Genomic DNA, 22343 nt, shown 5'->3' with positions numbered 1-22343 from the left:
CTCGCTATATTTACTTTATTGCTTCTTTACTTACAACATCCCTTAGCTTTTATTTATTTGCTCTTTATTATCTTACAAACCTATCCAAAAACACCTACAAAAGTACTTCCAGTTTCATACTTGTTCTAGGTAAAGCGAACGTTAAGTATGCGTAGAGTTGTATCGGTGGTCGATAGAACTTGAGGGAATATTTGTTCTACCTTTAGCTCCTCGTTGGGTTCGACACTCTTACTTATCGAAAACTATTGCGATCCCCTATACTTGTGGATTATCACCGGCAGGCGTTGCTGACGTCGGAGCAGCGCGCCGACCCACACTTCGCCGCCGACTCGCCCAACTGGGCTCGATGGTTCGCCTTCGAGCACGAGGAGGCGAGGTGACGCGGCGTCCGCGGCGTCGACCATAGCCTGCCGCCGCCCGCGCTCGTCGTTCGCGACGAGGACCAGGAGGCCGAGGCCGCCTACTAGGCGGCCATCAAGGAGAGGGAGGAGGAGGAGCGATGGAGGGAGGCGGACGAGGCGGCTTTCGAGGCTGCCATGGCGGAGGCCATGGCCCTCTCCGCGGTGGGCGACTGCGTCGTGCCGCCGGTGGCCCCGCCGTCCCCGCCCAAAGCCGAGCCGGAGGAGCCGGCCTACCGCGAGCGCTACTCCTGGACCGCAGTAGTGCGCGAGTGGGTCAGCGCTCCGCTGATCTGGCTCGGGGCGACGGAGAAGCAGGAGGCGGCCTACCTCGACCATTGACACCGCGTTCGGCTGGCCGAGGAGCGCCGGGAGGGCGAGCGTCTGCAGATGCTCGAGCGCGAGGCCGACGAGGAGGCGCGTCAGGCCCAGGCAGCGACGGCAAAGCCCGACATCGCCGCCGTCTGGAACACGGCGTTCCCCTGGGACGGCCCTGCGCCGACGTTGATCGACCTCACCGGTCTCGACGCAGACGCCGCCACCGACGAGAACGCCTAGGGCAGCACGTCGTCTTGTTTTTAGTGTTTTTATTAATGTAATATGGACTTTCGCCGGCCTTCGTGACCGGCTTTTATATTTAATTAAATGCATATATTTATTTTCAAACTGCTCGCAATATTTTTTTTGGCGCGCCGACGAAATGGGTCGGGCCAGCGTTGGGCGCTCACGCCGACCCAAACACAACGTCGGACGTTTGTGTTGCCGACCCAAGCGGACAAAAAACGAACAAAAACACCGTCCGTTTGGGTCGGCCCATCGAAGTTGCTCTTAAACGCTTCCTGTAAAAAAAGGTAACCAGACCAAACTTTTCGGTGCGAACGGGGGAAGAAACAACCGAAAAGAGGAAAATGCACACATGAGATTGTGACGTCGACCTTCAAATATCCATCGGCACCTTCAGCTGTCCCCATCAGCGCTGGTGATCACTCGAGAAGCATACCGCGCCGTGGCGTGCCATAGTCGTGCAGCACTTGGCATGGTAGTACGCCTGTTGGCATATGGGGCGCAATCTGGTGGCGCCGTTTGAGAGAAAGTTGTATGCATATTTTCTTTTAAAATAATACATAAAGTCCTTGGATCTTCGCCTCTGTCTGAAAAACATTTTAAAAAAGTCCTCACCTTCATCTAAAAAAAAGAAAAAAAGAAAAAAAATCCACAACAGCCTATCAGCGAGTGCCACTTTGCATAACCCGTCATTTAAAAAATACCAAAGGTCCTCATCTCCATCTAAAAAAATACATTTAAAAAATAATCCACACTTTCATCTAAAAAAATAACAAAAGATTTCTCACCGCGGCCAACCAGCTTGCGCCACGTGGAATAGCTGGTTGGCCGTCCTTCATGCGTAGCTTAATGGTTTTAATTTGATGGAGAGAGAGAGCGCGTGGAGTCCACACCACCGTTTCAAACTTGGCTTTGATGAATTGGCAGAAAGAAACTTGTCTCTTGTAGAACCTTCAGCCGGACTTTTCGTCAGAGGGGAACTTTTAGTTGCTCTAGAACTGGCAACAAAAATACAGTAATTCAAGTGTCGAGTATGGATATTTTCCAAGTTTCAAAATTCAATAATTCCTTTTCTTTTGCGGGTTAAATCCATAATTCCCCCAAGGAGTCACGAAATCTGTCCATGCAGAAATCATCTTGTACTATACTAGATTACACGCAGAAATCTGTAATAATAATTGCCCCAAGTTTCTGAAATATTTCCAGATTGCGAACAAACATTAGGAGAAAGAAGAATCTTTGCAGGAGGCAGAGAGGGAAATTTCCAAAGGTGGCCCAGCGGGTGCGCATGTGGGCGCCCTCAATCACGCACACATGCCATGTAGCACCGCACCGCGTCAAACAAATATCCTCTGGCCGACAAGAGAAGGCCACCACCGTCGTCGTCGTCCTTAATTGTTCCTGCGTCTCCCAACTTTTCCTTCCAAACAGCGGTGACCTCCACCACCACCCAAGAGCCGAGCGAGGAGAAGAGAAGAGATCGGCCATGGCTGCGGACGGCGAGAGGTGGGTGGGCCTGGCGGTGGACTTCTCGGAGGGGAGCCGCGCGGCGCTGCAGTGGGCGGCGGACAACCTGCTCCGCTCCGGCGACAACCTGCTCCTCCTGCACGTCCTCAAGGACCCCGACTACGAGCAGGGCGAGACCCTCCTCTGGGAGGCCTCCGGCTCGCGTGCGTACCAACCAAACTCCTTCCTCCTCTTCCTCCCTAGTCCTCCTGTTCTTGCTACTGTACCGCAACCAGTTGTGTACCTGTCAGCCTGCTTGCTGCTCCTGATCTTAGTTCCTTGTCGCGCCCACCAATCCCCCGATCCGTGCTAAGATTCCGATCTGTACGAGCCGCGTCGGCGCAAGGGGTAGCGGTTGCCATGACCCGCACGCGTATGTTCGTGGTCATGTCTGTTGCCTACTTGCTTCTTGTCTTGGAATTAATTGGTCTGCCTTTCGCTGTACCGGAGCATACCACCAGCAATATCCTGCTCTGGTTGTAGAATTTGTTTTGACTGGATTTAGAAGGGGGGCTAGCGAAGACAGAGCATGGCTTGTCCGGGGCGCGGTTGGCAACCGATCCTAGGTGTCGCTTTAACTCTGGAGCAGCGGCGCCGATTTCGGTTTGCCGAACTGACCACTCGATCTAAACTCTGGATCTAACCATTTCTTATTAAGCTCCGGGTCTAACCTGTTTGTTTTGCTAAACATTAACCTGGATGAACAATAGTAATTTGTTGGCGCTTGCAAATTGTAATGACTACACAGGGATCATAGGATTTGCTACACTTCCAATTTAAGCTTCAGAGAACCGTTCTGTCCGCCAATAGGTTTCTTTTTTTTTCTTAATGCACAACAGTTATGTTCCAAAGAATCAAGATACTCTATCCATCATTGCGGCTGACTAGATTATGTTACATTTTTTAATGTACGGCAGCGATAAATATGGACGCATCAATGAAGTAAATTAGTTATTCCTGTTCATATAGCGAATTTAACCATGAATGGCTTGTGTGATATTCCTTGTTCATGCAGTTTACATGTGAAAGATCCTAGTGTGCTCACACCTTGTATCAACGTGTTTTACAACTGTGGCCTACTGCTCAGTGCTCACTGTACTCATTTCTTTCTTCCATTTCAGCTTTGATCCCCCTCTCGGAGTTCTCTCACCCTTCAACTGCAAAGAAATATGGGGTGAAGCCTGATGCTGAAACGCTGGACATGCTCAACACTATAGCTAAGCAGAAGGAGGTGACCACTCCAGACCATAATGTATCATCATACATGATCTCCTCGACACATTTCCTGTAATAAAATTCCGCGTTTTCATTTGTCAACAGGTCTCCGTGGTTTCAAAAGTCCTGTTTGGAGATCCCCGCGAGAAGCTGTGCCAAGCCATCCATGACATGCCCATCAGCTCCCTGGTCATTGGGAGCAGGGGCCTTGGCAAGCTCAAGAGGTTGCGACCACCGGCCAAACGACCTCCAAGCTGTTCTTAAGCCACATTGTGTGTTTGTTTCATCATAATAGAGTGCTGATCTTTTGTATCTCTGAACTGCAGGGTGCTCTTGGGCAGCGTCAGCGATTACGTCGTGAACAATGCCGCCTGCCCTGTCACCGTTGTCAAGCCAGCGAGTAACCATGCCTGATCTCATCATTGCAAATGTCCACATGTGTTTTAGTTTGCCAGAGTCCTATATATCCAGTTGGCCGCAACTTATTGAACCATCCAGTGTTATTTGTAATAATAATTGACAATTAGCCTGTGGATGATTCCCAGGTGTGTGTAATCTGTGCATGTGTCCTGTACATCCTGTACATTTGTGTGCTTATCTTCAGCCTAGCTTTTGCTCCATGAGTCAGTCCGTGCTGCTGTTTGTTGGATACAGTTTGTAGAGTCTGAATAAAATGGATTCTGCTGTCCATTGCAGATGCTAGTAATTTTCTTTCAGCATTAAAAGAACAGTCACATTACGGTTGCATCTGATGCCACAGTGGATCATGATGATAATCCTACCAGCGTTTGTATTTGCTTTAAGCAAAGATCAAATGGGAAGCATGCAAGCAAGTAGAAGGCCACAAACACATGCATCCAGGTTAAAAGTGATATCTTCAAACGCAGGCTCGTCATAATTCACACTACACTGATGAGTTCAAGACATGGAGCTAAATCCCATTGTCATAACACCCTACAGCTTGCATCAACTGCGAAAAGTCACGGCAAACATATGCCATCGCCCATCACAACAGCAAAGTTCATCCACCACCACCAGGATACCAAAATGTACAGCAGGGACCAGGTTTAGCATCTCCGAAGCAGCTCACAGCGGCCCGAGGAAATCACCAGCCAGCGACGCAAGGAGCTGGAACTGGCGGTCTGCCTCCATCCAGCGGAACCCCATGACCTTGAAGCGCACGGCGGTGTCCCTCTCCAGCTTCGAGTGGTCGTTCATGAACAAGGGGTTCTCGCCGCCCATGTACTTGTAGTCGCTCATTGACTTCTCCGACAGGAAGATGCTTTCGATTGGCCCAGATTTGAGGAAGACGCCGTGCTTGAGGATCTTCTCCACGGAGCCGACCAAGATCTCCCCCTTCATAGGCCTCTGAGTGATGCAGGTGAATGTGACCGGGAAAAGAACATCTCCGGTCAGCTCACGAACCTTCCCTTCAGATATTGTCTTCAGCTCATTGACAGCAATGTAGTAGCCATGCTCCTTGGAGGCCTTCCTGTTGGTGACGTCCTCCAGAAGACGCACGATGATGGACTTGCGGAGCAGCAGGCCCTTGGGGCTCAGCTGGTCCGGTGAGATCAGCACGTTCCAAGACATCTCCTCCTGAAGGAAAACCATGGTTGACAACCTGCCAAAAGTCAAATTTATACATGAATAATATCAGCCTTCAGGTGGTGCAACAATCCTTCACTGAATACCATAGAGAAACATGTTTAAGCTATTATAGGCAGGAAAAATTTAAAACGCATTTCTTCTGTTATAGAGAACATACAATTGCAAATATACTGTCATAAGATCAACAGATAAAATAAAGAGGAAATAAATGTCTTTCTACAAGCGACTGGGGCAATGCCGTTTCTACCTATTGTATTAAGACCGTTATGTATCTACTACAACAACGTATTAGGCATGCTACACTAAAGGCTTAAAACTATGGTTTTTCACTTCTATGTTATACTTCTCAGGAATTTATAGCTAGTTGCTATATATTGTACTCAGCAATTGTAGAATAAGTGTGCTTTTGGTCAACTTACATAAATGCATCAAAAGAGTTGTGGTGCAGCATACTTATAAAAAACCCGCACAAATCTCAAAACAAACTACAGTTGATGGAAGTAACCGTGACATTCTTTTCTCATTGCAGAGAGCAGCAACCCATGTCACCGCGGGGCACAACAAAGTAATCAAACAAGTCTATGTGCATTTGACATGCGCAGACATACTGGTTTTGGGCCCTGTAACGACTAACCGTGTATACAGAAGTTTGTTCCTGCTAGTTCATTTCCCTACTCGCAACTCAAAATCAGAGAGGACATTTCTTGCGGCAGTCCGTTAGTGTGCAAAGATTTCAGAAATTTATCAGCATTCAAAGGCTCCAACTATTAGTACCACTAGATTTCTACCATAATTGATGCTAACTTTAACAGGGGACATAACATTAAATTAGGAGCAACAGATAAAATCCTAAAGAGGAAATAAATGTCTTTCTACAAGCGACTGGGGCAATGCCGTTTCTACCTTTTGTATTAAGACCGTCATGTATCTACCGGTTTCACCGCGCAGCACACCAAAGTAATCAAACAACTCTATGTGCATTTGACATGCGCAGACATACCGGTTTTGGGGCCTTTAACGACTAACCGTGTATACAGAAGTTTGTTCCTGCTAGTTCATTTGCCTACTCGCAACTCAAAATCAGAGAAGACTTTTCTTTCGGCAGTCCCTTAGTGTGGAAAGATCTCAGAAATTTATCAGCATTCAAAGGCACCGACTATTAGTACTACTAGATTTCTGCCATGATTCATGCTAACTTTAACAGGGAACATAGCCCAATACAATGACCAAAAGGCGGGCATGGATTTACCATGGCAATCAACATACTGACCATGAATATATTACTCAAAGTGGCCAACATGCCAAGCGTGTCCAGTTTATAACGAAAAAGGATCGAAAACCAAACATAGCAGCCCAGTTCATAAGGGAAACTAGGCCAAAATGCACACAAGCGACAAAGCCTCGTCGACCACACGACAGCTACAACCGCACCAAAACACACACCCTCGGATCCGGAGCCGCCGCTCCGACTTCCACCACTCGTAGGCGAGCCGCACCGTTGCACAAAACTAACGCCATAGCCCATGCTACACGAGACGCCCGCCTGCAGACCACAAATGATGCGCGAAAATCCGAGGCCGCTGCCTAGACGTACCAGCCAGACCGACCCCTCGGGTCGCATCGACCGGGTCAACGAACTCGGTACCTACACAGCACCAGGTCGCCACCCACACAATGCAAAGGCACAGCCCTGCCCCATAGAGTCATGAATGCAAATGCATTGCAATCCGAGGCCGCCGCCTTGGCGCTCATCCACCAAGGAGGTGCAAGGCTTTGTTAGGAGAGCATGAAAGCATTTCGAACAAAATTAAAGAACAAAAGCAGCAGTATATGCAAGAACTAGGTCCGGTGTCGGATAACTAACAAAGGAGATATTACTGAAGGAGGCACCCAGATCATCTTTCCTGAACCTGCAACATTTCAGACCTGAAACGCCATACAATTTCAAGGTGGAGTTTTGGACACTGCGAAAAAGTTTCCTGACCTGGGCACGGCATGAATAGAGATCTCGCATGAATAATACTACGTCTTTAACCCCGTTAATAACCAGGGAATGCATGGATGTCGTCTCCCTCCCTCCCTCCTCTAGAAGCATCGAGTGGGGTTTACTAGGACTTAAGGTATAAACCCCCAAAATTTGGTGGAAAGCGAGTTTTTTTTTCAAGAACAAAATCGAACCTAGAGCGCGACTAGATGGGTCCTCGCAAAAGAAGACTAGGGTTTGGTTGCTCGCATTCAGCAGAGAACGAGAATCGCGCGTTGGTTAGGGGAAAAAGGACAGGAAATCCCCACGATCTCAGATTTTAGGTTAAAGAGCAACTATAGGCGAGGGGAGAAGCGGAGACATGTAGGCAGGGGAGAGGCTGTTACCTGAACGCCGCCCCTCGCCGGACCGGTGGTGCCGCCGGTCGCCGGCTAGGTCGCGCCGCAGGTGGTTGGGCGCTGTTGCGGGTCGCCGCTGTGTCCACGGAGAAAGAAAGGGGGAGAGACGAGAGAGTGGTAGCAGGTAGTGGTATTTACAGCAAAGATGCCATGCCTCATCTTCTCTCCGAAATTACGGCTGCTGCCACCACATTTTTTTTAACAAACCAGAGGCGCCCAAGGCGTCAAATTTCATCAAACTTTGCTCAGGAACAAGTTACAACATGGATAATCACTCCAAGACAGTTCAGCAAGCAAGAAAAGGATATTGGAGCGACTATGACCAAGTTTTTTTTTCTTGCGAGATGACTATGAGCAAGTTCAAGACAACTAAGTGAAAGTGCAACTATTCCTGAATGGTTTTGGTAATTCCTAACAACATATAGTTCATTGAGCTAATGTTATTTTAAAATAAACATTTCAGGAAAACTCAATGATTGGCATGGCATGGATAAGAAAAGTGGACCCCTTAAAATGCTAAGGACAAAGAATTGACTCAAGCTCAAAGCTCAGAACTCTACATCTTTTTCATTTCAAGTGATCCAAGATCACATTAAGTCCATAGGAAAAGCCAATACTATCAAGAGGGGATGAGGTGTTGCCTAATTGCTTGCTTACTCAAAGTACTTAGTGATATGCTTCAAAAGCCCTCAACTACTTTCTCACATTCACACATGTCCCAAACCAAAAGTCAAACTCGGCCCCACCGAAACTTTCTATCCGGCGCCACCGAGTTCAGTTGATATAGCCACTGCCAGAAACCCTAGTCTTTTCGGTCTCACCGATAGGGATCTCGGTCTCACCGAGATGGGATTATAATCTCTCTGTTTCCCTTCGTAACGTTTCGGTCAAACCGAGATGAGCGATCGGTCCTACCGAGATTGCAATGTAAACACTCGGTTTCCCTTTCGTAACGTTTTGATCCAATCGAGATGAGCGAATCGGTCCCACCGAGTTTGCCTGACCAACTCTCTGTTAGTCCATTACCAAAATCGGTCTCACCGAGTTTGTGTAATCGGTCTCACCGAGATTACGTTATGCCCTAACCCTAACAAAATCGGTCCCACCGAGTTGACATGTCGGTCCCACCGAAAATCCTAACATTCACATTTTGAACTAAATCGGTCTGACCGAGTTTCATGATTCGGTCCCACCGAGTTTGGTGATTTGTGTGACACGGTTAGATCTTGTGTGGAGGCTATTTATACCCCTCCACCCACTCTTCATTCGTGGAGAGAGCCATTAGAACATGCCTACACTTCCAATATACATTTTCTGAGAGAGAATCACCTACACTTGTGTTGAGGTCAAGATATTCCATTCCAACGCATAAATCTTGATCTCTAGCCTTCCCCAAGTTGCTTTCCATTCCAATCATCTTTCCACCAAATTCAAATCCTGTGAGAGAGAGTTGAGTGTTGGGGAGACTATCATTTGAAGCACAAGAGCAAGGAGTTCATCATCAACACGCCATTCGTTACCTCTTGGAGTGTGGTGTATCCTAGATTGGTTAGGTGTCACTTGGGAGTCTCCGTCAAGATTGTGGAGTTGAACCAAGGAGTTTGTAAGGGCAAGGAGATCGCCTACTTCGTGAAGATCTACCCGAATGAGGCAAGTCCTTCGTGGATGATGGCCATGCTGGGATAGACAAGGTTGCTTCTTCGTGGACCCTTCGTGGGTGGAGCCCTCCGTGGACTCGCGCAACCGTTACCCTTTGTGGGTTGAAGTCTCCATCAACGTGGATGTACGATAGCACCACCTATCGGAACCACGCCAAAAATCTCCGTGTCTCCAATTGCGTTTGCACACTCCAAACTCCCCCCTTTACCTTCATATGCAATTGTTTTACATTCTGCTGCTATACTCTTAGAATTGCATGTGTAGGTTGATTGCTTGACTTGTGCCAAGTTGCTAAAATCTGCCTAGAACTAAAATTGGGAAAAGACTAGTTTTTTATTTGGTCAAGTAGTCTAATCACCCCCTCTGTAGACATACTTTCGATCCTACACTAAGGCATGCTCTACTTGACTAGTAAGAACCGGGTGAGCACAATTGTAGATCCATAACTAAGATAAATGCTGCAAGTTGCTATCTGATCTCCCATCTAGAATGAGAAGAATTGATGCTCCTGAGAGTTGTTGTTTTAGCTAAAGTAAAGTTATCTGTCAAGAAAGTTGCTCCCCGTAGGTCGAGACGCCTTCCAGCGGCAACATCAAGACAAAGAGCTCCAGCTTCAGCAGAAAATGTAGATAAGACTTAATCCATAGAGGCTTGAATCTCGTCCACCACCTGAAGGAAACTCCAAGACTTGTTGTCGGAGATTGGCCCTTGCCAGAAATACTTGTGTTCTTTCAAGAAGCACCCGAAAAGATCTTTGTACCTGTAATAAGAAGATCACAAGCTAAATTATGCCCCTACATATGCATCACATTAGAGGTAGTATTGTTCATGTTTTGATCCAAATTAGCAAGGACATGCTTGAGGTCCTCCACCAACTCTTAGAAAGAAGATATAGACTTCTCCATGAAGTGCACCTAATAAGGTATAGAGATCTTCCTCTAAAAAATACGACCATTCCTATTTTTCCAAAGGCACCATAAGAAAGTGAAAATATTATGGAAAGAAGCATAATGATAATTCATAGAAAGAATTTTAGTAATGATGCATTGCAAAGTGTCCGGAGGAGCTACAAAATTGTCCACCATAAGGTACCATTGATGTCTGAACCAAACCGCATTAGCAAAAGGATACAGAAAGAAAAGGTGAACTTACCGAAAAGGGGTTTCCTGTGCTTTATATTATAAAGCAACCATCACCGATTAGAATCATCACAAACAACTCACCACACCACACCACCACACAACACACCCAAGGGCGGATACAACAGGTAAAGGAACATCCACGAAGCTGAGCTCGGTGAAAGTAGGCCTCCAAGGCCACACCTTCAAGAAGGAGAAACAACACCGGAGCGTCGCCATGCCGAATCCGAAGGATCATGGTTTCCACCTGGACCAACCGAAGGAGGAGAGTAGCCACGACGACGCCTTCAGGAAGGAGACGATGCCCGCGGATGCCGCCATCATTGGCCCAACCGAAACCAAGCATGGGATCTCTCCTGGCACGCACCCTCCACCTTCAAAACACCTCCACTCGCCAAAGCACCGGCCGCCACGCCACTCGAACAGCCATAGCGACCAGCCCACACCCGTGCCGCGCACCCCGCCCACAAGCAACGCGACTACCACCAAGGTCATCGCCCCAGCATCCAAGAAAAGGTGAACTTCGTCCTCAGGTCGACAACATTTTTTGCTAATATCAAAGAAGTACCTACCAGCTCTCATGCTAGTATGGAGAGCCTTCCTAGAAAGTCGACAAGCAAATGTTTGCACTCTGGGTGCCATGAGTTTCTCCTTCAAGGATAGGTTGCTAATATTCTTTACTTGTGTGGAGACATGTCTCAGCGAGTTGATAGGGTTGAAGGAAATATGCCCTAGAGGCAATAATAAAGTTGTTATTTATATATTTCCTTATATCATGATAAATGTTTATTATTCATGCTAGAATTGTATTAACCGGAAACTTAGTACATGTGTGAATACATAGACAAACAGAGTGTCCCTAGTATGCCTCTACTTGACTAGCTCGTTAATTAAAGATGGTTAAGTTTCCTGACCATAGACATGTGATGCGAACGTCGACAGAAAATCGATGGCGTGAATAAATTTCCCAATCTTTCACAGTACAAACTTAGCAACTCCCAGTCCAATATCCATTCTACACCAAATAACAGACGAAAGAAACACAGGCTTACGATCAAGTAGATGCAAACCGGTGAGAACTACACGTACGTCTTCAGGTAGAAGAAGCACATGGGCGATTCTACTAGAATCGACAGTAAATTAGAGGGCGCGCCGTCTAATCTCCTAGCCAAGAAACAAAAGTCCTAGATGGGATTCTTGATTGAAGCGTGCCGCCGGAACCTGGCGGATTATCCTCTATTTGCAATTAACACCAAAAAAACTAACCCCCCTCGATACACGGCCGGTTGGCCCTATTAATAGTGCACGCAGGCACTAGGTACAAACGACCTGGACTCCTTCTGAATACTAGTTGGACTCGACCTGACCACAACCATTTACTACTACTGATCCAACCCTCTCTCTCCTATCTTATTTCATCACTAATTAACTAATTTTAAAATAGGGCACACTGATCACAAAAGACAAAACAAACTAGTACTACTCCTTTGTGTCCTCACGTAGATGATTTTGCATGCATGGCGTTCTGAATCGTGGCTCCACGTCGTCTGATGCAACAAGCTGAACAGGAACATGTCCAATGAAAATATGTGCTGTTGTTTTCCCGCAGTGTAGAAAGTTGTCTCTCAGTTCAACTCCTTGATTGCTACAATGTACAACAGTAGCTTGTTTCTTTTTCTCATTGCGTCTGGCAGGAACTATATACTTCCCATTATTTCTCTGGTTCACCTTACTAACAATACTTTTAGCGACGACATTTGGGGTCACATCATCCTCTCTCCCTTGAAAAGAAACCGTCCTCGGTTTCAACCTATACCTTGCAGATTTTTTCTCGAAGACCTCAACAGTACACGTTATATTCTTTGCATCTTTGGAAAGAATGGCATAGAACTCTCCCTTATGAATAAAAGTGTACTTGTTTGTTCGTCCATAATGAAGAGCATTAACATCGTGCTGCCACGGATGCCCCAAAATAAGATGACAGACATGTAGTGGCATAATGTCGCATTCCACTTTGTCAACATAGCCATCAACAGAAAAAGGCACCTTCACCCTGTGTGTTACTTTCACTTTGCCTACATCATCTATCCACTTCATATAGTATGGTTTTGGATGCTCCCATGTTGGCAACGAAAGAGACTCCACCACATCCTTACTAATCATGTTACTAGCACTGCCACCATCAATTATCAGTTTGCACACTTCTCCCTTGATGGTACATGCAGTTTAAAAAATACTCCGTCGTTGTCCTGGTTCAAAAATGACCTTGTCATCTCGCTGGACCTTGTGTGCTAGCAAACTCTCCATATCAGGATCATCTTGAGGATAACACAGTATGGTATCACCATGACCTCTTTCGATTCCATCCTCTAACTTAGGTGACTCATCTTCAGATTCTGAAATATATTCCGCATCAACAAGTAGAACCCTTCGTTGATTGGAACATTCATGCTTCATGTGTCCACGTCCTCCACACTTGTGGCAAATAATATTACGGTGATGCGATGACGTCGCATTAGACGAAACATGAGAAACCTCCTTTGACGCAGCCGCCACTTTGCTCTGTTCAATGCTTCCCGACTTATAAGGAGTCGGTTTAGCACTAAACCCACCATCAACAGGAGAAGAACCACGTCGCCCACTATTGTAAGTTGGACGAGTCTCTGAAGCTTGCTTCTCCAATACCCAACGTTCAGCACGCTCCGCTTGATGAAGCAACTCATGAATATCACTATATTGCATTAAATCAACACGGTCACGAATCTTTTCTTCTAATCCCTCAAAGAAACGTACCATGGTCACCTCCGCAGACTCACACACAGCTGTACGGATCATCAAAACTTGCATCTCTTTGTAGTACTCGTCAACTGATTTTGTACCTTGCACTAGACGACGCAATCTACTATGAAGCTGGCGAGTGTAATAAGCAGGCACAAAACGTTCCCTCATGATTCGCTTCATGTCAGCCCATGTCGCTGGTCGCTCATGAGTACGGTTTTTATTATCCCACCATACAAGAGCATACTCTGTAAATTCCATTGATGCAACACGAACCTTCTTCTCTTCAGAGTAGTTGTGACCATCAAAAATCTGATTTACGCGCATCTCCCACTCCAAATATTTCTCCGGGTCAGCACAACGTCCCGAGAATTAAGGTATGGTTATCTTGATTCGACCCAAACCATCATCCTCGTGGGCACCATTGCCGCCATAGTCACGGCGCCGCCCAGCATGGCGGTGAGCCCCAGCATCATGCCGTGGTCGGTGAGGTAAGCCTCCACGGGCATCGGAATCCTCAGAAAAATCACCATCATCGTCGTTGTCGCGGTCACGACGTCGTCGTGGTGAGCGGGACTGTCGGGGAGCCACATCTCCCGCCTGAAGGCGCTGAACTGCTGCGGTGAGCCAATTAAGACTCGCAGTCACCACCTGTAGACTATCAGTGCACTGTCGGTCGCTGGTAGTCAAACGCTCGTTCAACCTGTCCTCGACGCCAACAATATTTGCAGACAACTCCTCAACCCTTGTCCCAAGCTTCTTGTTCGTTCCCTTGATCGACATCAGATGGATACGTAAATCATCACTTATATTCAGATCCTTCGGAAGTTCATCGCCCTCCTCATGATCAGATTTCTCATGCGGTGAGTTCACCATCTTTCAAACAATTGAATCAAATAGCCGAGAGAAAAAAATTGTACCGTGATCAACCTTGCTCTGAATACCACTTGATGCGAACGTCGACAGAAAATCGTTGGCATGAATAAATTTCCCAATCTTTCACAGTACAAACTCAGCAACTCCCAGTCCAATATCCAGTCTACACCAAATAACAGACGAAAGAAACACAGGCTTACGATCAAGTAGATGCAAACCGGTGAGAACTACACGTACGTCTTCAGGTAGAAGAAGCACATGGGCGATTCTACTAGAATCGGCAGTAAATTAGAGGGCGCGCCGTCTAATCTCCTAGCCAAGAAACACAAGCCCTAGATGGGATTCTTGATTGAAGCGTGTCGCCGGAACCTGGCGGATTATCCTCTGTTTGCAATTAACACCAAAAAAACTACCCCCCCCCTCGATACACGGCCAGCTGGCCCTATTAATAGTGCACGCATGCACTAGGTACAAATGACCTGGACTCCTTCCGAATACTAGTTGGACTCGACCTGACCACAACCACGTACTACTACTGATCCAACCCTCTCTCTCCTATCTTATTTCGTCACTAATTAACTAATTTTAAAATAGGGCACACTGATCACAAAAGACAAAACAAACTAGTACTACTCCTTTGTGTCCTCACGTAGATGATTTTGCATGCATGGCGTTCTGAATCGTGGCCCCGCGTCGTCTGGTGCAACAAGCTGAACAGGAACATGTCCAATGAAAATATGTGCTGTTGTCTTCCCGCAGTGTAGAAAGTTGTCTCTCAGTTCAACTCCTTGATTGCTGCAATGTACAACAGTAGCTTGTTTCTTCTTCTCATTGCGTCTGGCAGGAACTATATACTTCCCAGTATTTCTCTGGTTCACCTTACTAACAATACTTTTAGCGATGACATTTGGGGTCACATCATCCTCTCTCCCTTGAAAAGAAACCGTCCTCGGTTTCAACCTATACCTTGCAGATTTTTTCTTGAAGACCTCAACAGTACACGTTATATTCTTTGCATCTTTGGGAAGAATGGCATAGAACTCCCCCTTATGCATAAAAGTGTACTTGTTTGTTCGTCCATAATGAAGAGTATTAACATCGTGCTGCCACGGACGCCCCAAAATAAGATGACAGACATGTAGTGGCATAATGTCGCATTCCACTTTGTCAACATAGCCATCAACAGAAAAAGGCACCTTCACCCTGTGTGTTACTTTCACTTTGCCTACATCATTTATCCACTTCATATAGTATGGTTTTGGATGCTCCCATGTTGGCAACGAAAGAGACTCCACCACATCCTTACTAATCATGTTACTAGCACTGCCACCATCAATTATCAGTTTGCACACTTCTCCCTTAATGGTACATGCAGTTTGAAAAATACTCCATCGCTGTCCTGGTTCAAAAATGACATTGTCATCTCGCTGGACCTTGTGTGCTAGCAAACTCTCCATATCAGGATCATCTTGAGGATAACACAGCATGGTATCACCATGACCTCTTTCGATTCCATCCTCTAACTTAGGTGACTCATCTTCAGATTCTGAAATATATTCCGCATCAACAAGTAGAACCCTTCGTTGATTGGAACATTCATGCTTCATGTGTCCACGTCCTCCACACTTGTGGCAAATAATATTACGGTGATGCGATGACGTCGCATTAGACGAAACCTGAGAAACCTCCTTTGGCGCAGCCGCCACTTTGCTCTGTTCAATGCTTCTCGACTTATAAGGAGTCGGTTTAGCACTAAACCCACCATCAATAGGAGAAGAACCACGTCGCCCACTATTGTAAGTTGGACGAGTCTCTGAAGCTTGCTTCTCCAGTACCCAACGTTCAGCATGCTCCGCTTGATGAAGCAACTCATGAATAACATTATATTGCATTAAATCAACACGGTCACGAATCTTTTCTTCTAATCCCTCAAAGAAACGTACCATGGTCGCCTCCGCAAACTCACGCACAGCTGTACGGATCATCAAAACTTGCATCTCTTTGTAGTACTCGTCAACTGATTTTGTACCTTGCACTAGACGACGCAATCTACTATGAAGCTGGCGAGTGTAATAAGCAGGCACAAAATGTTCCCTCATGATTCGCTTCATGTCAGCCCATGTCGCTCGTCGCTCATGAGTATGGTTTTTATTATCCCACCATACAAGAGCATACTCTGTAAATTCCATTGATGCAACATGAACCTTCTTCTCTTCAGAGTAGTTGTGACCATCAAAAATCTGATTTACGCGCATCTCCCACTCCAAATATTTCTCCGGGTCAGCACAACGTCCCGAGAATTCAGGTATGGTTATCTTGATTCGACCCAAACCATCATCCTCGTGGGCACCATTGCCGCCATAGTCACGGCGCCGCCCAGCATGGCGGTGAGCCCCAGCATCATGCCGTGGTCGGTGAGGTAAGCCTCCACGGGCATCGGAATCCTCAGAAAAATCACCATCATCGTCGTTGTCGCGGTCACGACGTCGTCGTGGTGAGCGGGACTGTCGGGGAGCCACATCTCCCGCCTGAAGGCGCTGAATTGCTGCGGTGAGCCGATTAAGACTCGCAGTCACCACCTGTAGACTATCAGTGCACTGTCGGTCGCTGGCAATCAAACGCTCGTTCAACCTGTCCTCGACGCCAACAATATTTGCAGACAACTCCTCAACCCTTGTCCCAAGCTTCTTGTTCGTTCCCTTGATCGACATCAGATGGATACGTAAATCATCACTTATATTCAGATCCTCCGGAAGTTCATCGCCCTCCTCATGATCAGATTTCTCATGCGGTGAGTTCACCATCTTTCAAACAATTGAATCAAATAGCCGAGTGAAAAAATTGTACCGTGATCAACCTTGCTCTGAATACCACTTGATGCGAACGTCGAAAGAAAATCGATGGCGTGAATAAATTTCCCAATCTTTCACAGTACAAACTCAGCAACTCCCAGTCCAATATCCAGTCTACACCAAATAACAGACGAAAGAAACACAGGCTTATGATCAAGTAGATGCAAACCGGTGAGAACTACATGTACGTCTTCAGGTAGAAGAAGCACATGGGTGATTCTACTAGAATCGGCAGTAAATTAGAGGGCGCCCCGTCTAATCTCCTAGCCAAGAAACACAAGCCCTAGATGGGATTCTTGATTGAAGCGTGCCGCCGGAACCTGGCGGATTATCCTCTGTTTGCAATTAACACCAAAAAAACTACCCCCCCCCTCGATACACGGCCGGCTGGCCCTATTAATAGTGCATGCAGGCACTAGGTACAAACGACCTGGACTCCTTCCGAATACTTGTTGGACTCGACCTGACCACAACCACGTACTACTACTGATCCAACCCTCTCTCTCCTATCTTATTTCATCACTAATTAACTAATTTTAAAATAGGGCACACTGATCACAAAAGACAAAACAAACTAGTACTACTCCTTTGTGTCCTCACGTAGATGATTTTGCATGCATGGCGTTCTGAATCGTGGCCCCGCGTCGTCTGGTGCAACAAGCTGAACAGGAACATGTCCAATGAAAATATGTGCTGTTGTCTTCCCGCAGTGTAGAAAGTTGTCTCTCAGTTCAACTCCTTGATTGCTACAATGTACAACAGTAGCTTGTTTCTTTTTCTCATTGCGTCTGGTAGGAACTATATACTTCCCAGTATTTCTCTGGTTCACCTTACTAACAATACTTTTAGCGACGACATTTGGGGTCACATCACATGTGTTGTCATTTGATCAACGGGATCACATCATTAGAGAATGATGGGATTGACAAGACCCATCCGTTAGCTTAGCATAATGATCGTTTAGTTTTATTTCTATTGCTTTCTTCATGACTTATACATATTCCTCTGACTATGAGATTATGCAACTCCCGAATACCGGAGGAACACTTTGTGTGCTATCAAATGTCATAATGTAACTGGATGATTATAAAAATGCTCTACAAGTGTCTCCAATGGTGTTTGTTGAGTTGGCATAGATCGAGATTAGGATTTGTCACTCCGAGTATCGAAGAGGTATCTCTGGGCCCTCTCGGTAATGCACATCACTATAAGCCTTGCAAGCAATGTGACTAATGAGTTAGTTACAAGATGATGCATTACGGAACGAGTAAAGAGACTTGCCGGTAACGAGACTGAACTAGGTATATGATGATACCGACGATCGAATCTCAGACAAGTAACATACCGATGACAAAGGAAATAACGTATGTTGTTATGTGTTTGACCGATAAAGATCTTCGTAGAATATGTAGGAGCCAATATGAGCATCCATGCTCCGCTATTGGTTATTGACCGGAGATGTGTCTCGGTCATGTCTACATAGTTCTCGAACCCGCAGGGTCCGCACGCTTAACGTTTGATGACGATTTGTATTATGAGTTATGTGTTTTTTTGTGACTGAAGTTTGTTCGGAGTCCTGTATGAAATCACGGACACGACGAGGAGTCTCAAAATGATCGAGAGGTAAATATTGATATATTGGACGAAGGTATTCGGACACTGGAAAGGTTTCAGGATGTTTCGGATATTCATCGGGGAATCGAGGGGTTACCAGAACCCCCCGGGGAAGTTATGGTCCTTAATGGGCCATAAGGGAGTAGGAGAGGGCAGCCCGCAGGGTGGCACGCACCCCCCCAAGGGAGTCCGAATTGGACTAGGGGGAGGGAGCGCGGCCCCCTCTTTCCTCTCCCTCTCCTTCACTCTTTCCCCCTCTTGGAATAGGAAAGGGAGTCCAACTAGGTTTGGGAATCCTAGTTGGACTCCCCCTTGGCACGCCCCCTCATGGCAGCCGGCCTCCTCCCTCTCCTCCTTTATATACGGGGGCGGGGGCACCCCAAAGGCACATCAATTGTTCCTTAGCCGTATGCGGTGCCCCCCTCCACAGTTTACCACCTCGGTCATATTGTCATAGTGCTTAGGCGAAGCCCTGCGTGGATCACACCATCAACACCATCACCACGCCGTCGTGCTGACTATACTCTCCCTCGACCCTCTACTGGATCAAGAGCTCGAGGGACGTCATCGTGCTGAACGTGTTTTGAACACGGAGGTGTCGTACGTTTGGCACTTGGATCGGTTGAATTGTGAAGACGTTCGACTACATTAACCGCGTTAACCTAACGCTTTCGCTTTCGGTCTACGAGGGTACGTGGACACACTCTGCCCCTCTTGTTGCTATGCATCTCCTAGATAGATCTTGCGTGATCATAGGATTTTTTTTGAAATTGCATGCTACGTTCCCCAACAAGGGTTAGCCTGGATATCTTGCAAACAAAGCTTGTATGTACTTTTAGAGTTGCACCCATTAGGATTGAGATCCCAGCACATAATGTCATTTATGTCATCCTAGATGACATGAGTGGTAATGATGACATAAGTAGTAGGTTTATAAAAGAGCCGGTAGATAAGAGCCTGATTCCACTATCTATGGTTAGGGATCCAAAGGCCATTTACCTTCACTAGATAGATGAAGTTGGAGTCAAGCATGATAATATGGTCGTAATAATTGCAGTCCAAGCAAGACACGAGGGTGGTGAGAGGGCAGCATCTGAACCCAGGGGCATATGCACCCACTTTTCAAAAAATGTATTTTAAGCATGTTTTAAAATGTCAAAAAATTGAAAAGAAAATATCACGCATACATGTTCGCAAATGTGTGTACGCGGCACAAAGTTTTATGAAAAAAATATCTTTTTGTTTTGCCTCCGCAAAAAAGACAAATTTCAGTGCTTCTAAATAGTCTTCCATGACATAGTTTTTTGTCTTTTTTGCAAAGGCCACAAAAAAGTTATTTTTCCATGAAAATTTATGCACGCACATAGAACATGAAGACGTACCCGTACAATGTTTTCAGATTTTTTTAGAATTTAGAAATGTGTTTTTCAAAATGGGTTCATATGTACCCGGGTTCATCCATGCACTTCTCCGAGGGTGGTCTCCTCTAGAAAGAAATGTTTCCCTAAGTTATTTGGTAACATAACTAGTCTAGTTTAGGCAACATTTTAAGAATAGAGGTCCAAAAACCAGATTTTGGGATTTTAGTTCTTGTTGTCCAAACATATTTAGCTTGGTTCGTGTCATGTCCTAAAATATTTTGGATTCATTAATCCTCCGAGCAGCAGCCAGAATTAGACCTTAGTTCATGCCTTGAATATTTATAATACCTAACTCACCTTCTTTAGTTCCAGGCTCTTAAACAAAAACTCTTTGAGCTATCTCCCTCTCTTATTCCTGTCCACTAAAAAAATGTAATACTAGCTATGAACTTCGCAATAAATAGAGAACAAGATATTGGACATGTAATACATGGGCTAAAGGAAAAGACATATTTAATGAGGTCAAGTATGGCAACATGGGATAGCTTATTGGCTTTATAACAAGAAAGTTTGGCTACAAATCTATCACCATAAAGTTGTAAGCTTCAATTATGTTCTTACTCGGTAAAATGAGAGTCTGCCAGGCTGGCCAAGGTGAGTAAAAGTGTTGCTCATGTGAAATAGGAAATATAGCTTTAATATATGCTCTGGTTTGATTGTTTACCTTTGCACGGAAAAGAATTACATATTTCGTTCAACTGGGAGGTTTGCCAGAAGATGCACAAAATTGGTTAATGATGCAAGCCATTACGTGAGCTTCCTGAACATTAGTTGTACTGCAGATCAACATATCATCAACAAAGAAGAGATAATAAACTAGAGGGCAATTTGGTCCAAGAGAAATTCACTGAAGATTTTACATAGCCATGGCACCATTGAGGCAATAAAAGCTCATTTATAACAAATAAACAAATAAGGAGAAAGTGGGCAAGCTTGCCTAATACCTCTGTTACTTCTGAAACGCTAAAATATTGACCATTAATGGTAACACTGAAAACACGTGTAGAGATGCATGCATAAATAAGATTGATGAAAATACCATGCAACCCTTTACGTGCAAGTGCTGAAATAATGAAATTCCACTCTAAACAATCAAAAGATTTAGCGAAATTGATTTTTAACATAAAGGCATGATGATGTTATCGTTAATTCTTCTACCTTCAGCGAAAGCTTGTTGAGCAGAGTTAATATAGCCTCGAAGATGAGAGTGGATTTTGTTTGCTCTTGGGCTCAATGGAGCCCGAAGTTTTCGAACATTCAAAAATCAACCTTTTAAGTTTTAAAAAATCTACAAATAAATACACAAGTCCTTATAGATATATACTAGGCGTGTGTGTAGTTTCATCATGAAATACGTTTTTATGTGACCTGTAAAAAGATCGTGTGAGTTTATATTGAATAGTACATGTGATAGAAATATGTGATTTTCTCATTTTTGATTAGCTCTGATATGTCCATTTTGCATCATGCTTTTATATCGATATTTATTGCAATATGGACTGTTATTTCACTTTATGTCACAATACTTATGGCTATTCTCTCTTATTTTACAAGGTTTACATAAGGAGGGAGAATGCCAGCAGCTGGAATTCTGGGCTGGAAAAGGAGGAAATATTAGAGACCTATTCTGCGCAACTCCAAAAGTCCTGAAACTCCATGGAACATCTTAAAATAAATAAAGAAAAATCCTCGCCAAAGATGAAGGCCAGGGGGCCCACACCCTTCTCACGAGGGTGGGGGGGGCGCGCCCCCCTACCTCGTGGGCCCCCTGGTGGCTCTCCGACGCCCATCTTCTCCTATATGAGGTCTCTCGATGAGAAAAAAATAAGAGGGAACCTTTCGGGACGAGACTCCGCCGCCACGAGGCGGAACCTTGGCGGAACCAATCTAGAGCTCCGGCAGAGCTGTTCTGCCAGGGATACTTCCCTCCGGGAGGGGGAAATCATCACCAACGCTCCTCTCATCGGGAGAGGACAATCTCCATCAACATCTTCACCAGCACCATCTCATCTCCAAACCCTAGTTCATCTTTGTATCCAATTATTGTCTCAAAGTCCGGGATTGGTGCTAGTATGTTGCTAGTAGTGTTGATTACTCCTTGTAGTTGATGCTAGTTGGTTTATTTGGTGGAAGATCATATGTTCAGATCCTATATGCATATTATTACCCCTCTGGTTATGAACATGAATATGCTTTGTGAGTAATTACGTTTGTTCCTGAGGACAAGGGAGAAGTCTTGCTATGAGTAGTCATGTGAATTTGGTATTCGTTTGATATTTTGATAAGATGTATGTTGTCTAGCCTCTAGTGGTGTTATGTGAACGTCGA

General features: G+C 45.5%; 3 protein-coding genes and 1 pseudogene across 3 annotated transcripts; 1 reads left to right on the top strand and 3 right to left on the bottom strand.

Moving 5' to 3' along the window:
• Positions 1-2311: 2311 nt before the first annotated feature.
• Positions 2312-4303, top strand: LOC125550945 (Adenine nucleotide alpha hydrolases-like superfamily protein). The gene is made up of 4 exons (XM_048714083.2): positions 2312-2632; positions 3590-3699; positions 3789-3907; positions 4010-4303. Exons 1-4 carry the CDS (start codon positions 2449-2451, stop codon positions 4095-4097), a joined length of 501 nt encoding a protein of 166 aa, XP_048570040.1. The 5' UTR covers positions 2312-2448; the 3' UTR covers positions 4098-4303.
• Positions 4304-4543: 240 nt separating this feature from the next.
• On the bottom strand, positions 4544-7820 carry LOC125527001 (DNA-directed RNA polymerase V subunit 7-like). Its single transcript, XM_048691582.2, has 2 exons — positions 7665-7820; positions 4544-5307 (listed from the first exon to the last, which is right to left on the bottom strand). Exon 2 carries the CDS (start codon positions 5295-5297, stop codon positions 4770-4772), a length of 528 nt encoding a protein of 175 aa, XP_048547539.1. The 5' UTR covers positions 5298-5307; positions 7665-7820; the 3' UTR covers positions 4544-4769.
• A 4133-nt stretch (positions 7821-11953) lies between these two features.
• On the bottom strand, positions 11954-13321 carry LOC147990290 (uncharacterized; annotated as a pseudogene).
• Positions 13322-14757: 1436 nt separating this feature from the next.
• Positions 14758-16125, bottom strand: LOC147990289 (uncharacterized). The gene has a single exon (XM_087537872.1). It carries the CDS (start codon positions 16123-16125, stop codon positions 14758-14760), a length of 1368 nt encoding a protein of 455 aa, XP_087393998.1.
• Positions 16126-22343: the final 6218 nt, after the last annotated feature.

This window comes from Triticum urartu, chromosome 1A (assembly GCF_056163025.1).
Source record: "Triticum urartu cultivar PI428250 chromosome 1A, HENAU_Tu73, whole genome shotgun sequence".
In the NCBI taxonomy this organism is placed as follows: domain Eukaryota; kingdom Viridiplantae; phylum Streptophyta; class Magnoliopsida; order Poales; family Poaceae; genus Triticum; species Triticum urartu.
Note: the sequence above shows the minus strand (reverse complement) of the source record. Positions and strands in the feature narration are given on the sequence as shown.

Excerpts from the sequence above, each read along its gene's own strand:
- LOC125550945 (XM_048714083.2), top strand. The coding sequence starts at position 2,449 with ATGGCTGCGGACGGCGAGAGGTGGGTGGGCCTGGCGGTGGACTTCTCG. Across the intron at positions 2,633-3,589 it reads CTGGGAGGCCTCCGGCTCGC|CTTTGATCCCCCTCTCGGAG; the intron begins GTGCGTACCAAC and ends CTTCCATTTCAG. Across the intron at positions 3,700-3,788 it reads CTATAGCTAAGCAGAAGGAG|GTCTCCGTGGTTTCAAAAGT; the intron begins GTGACCACTCCA and ends ATTTGTCAACAG.
- LOC125527001 (XM_048691582.2), bottom strand. The coding sequence starts at position 5,297 with ATGGTTTTCCTTCAGGAGGAGATGTCTTGGAACGTGCTGATCTCACCG.
- LOC147990289 (XM_087537872.1), bottom strand. The coding sequence starts at position 16,125 with ATGCAAGTTTTGATGATCCGTACAGCTGTGCGTGAGTTTGCGGAGGCG.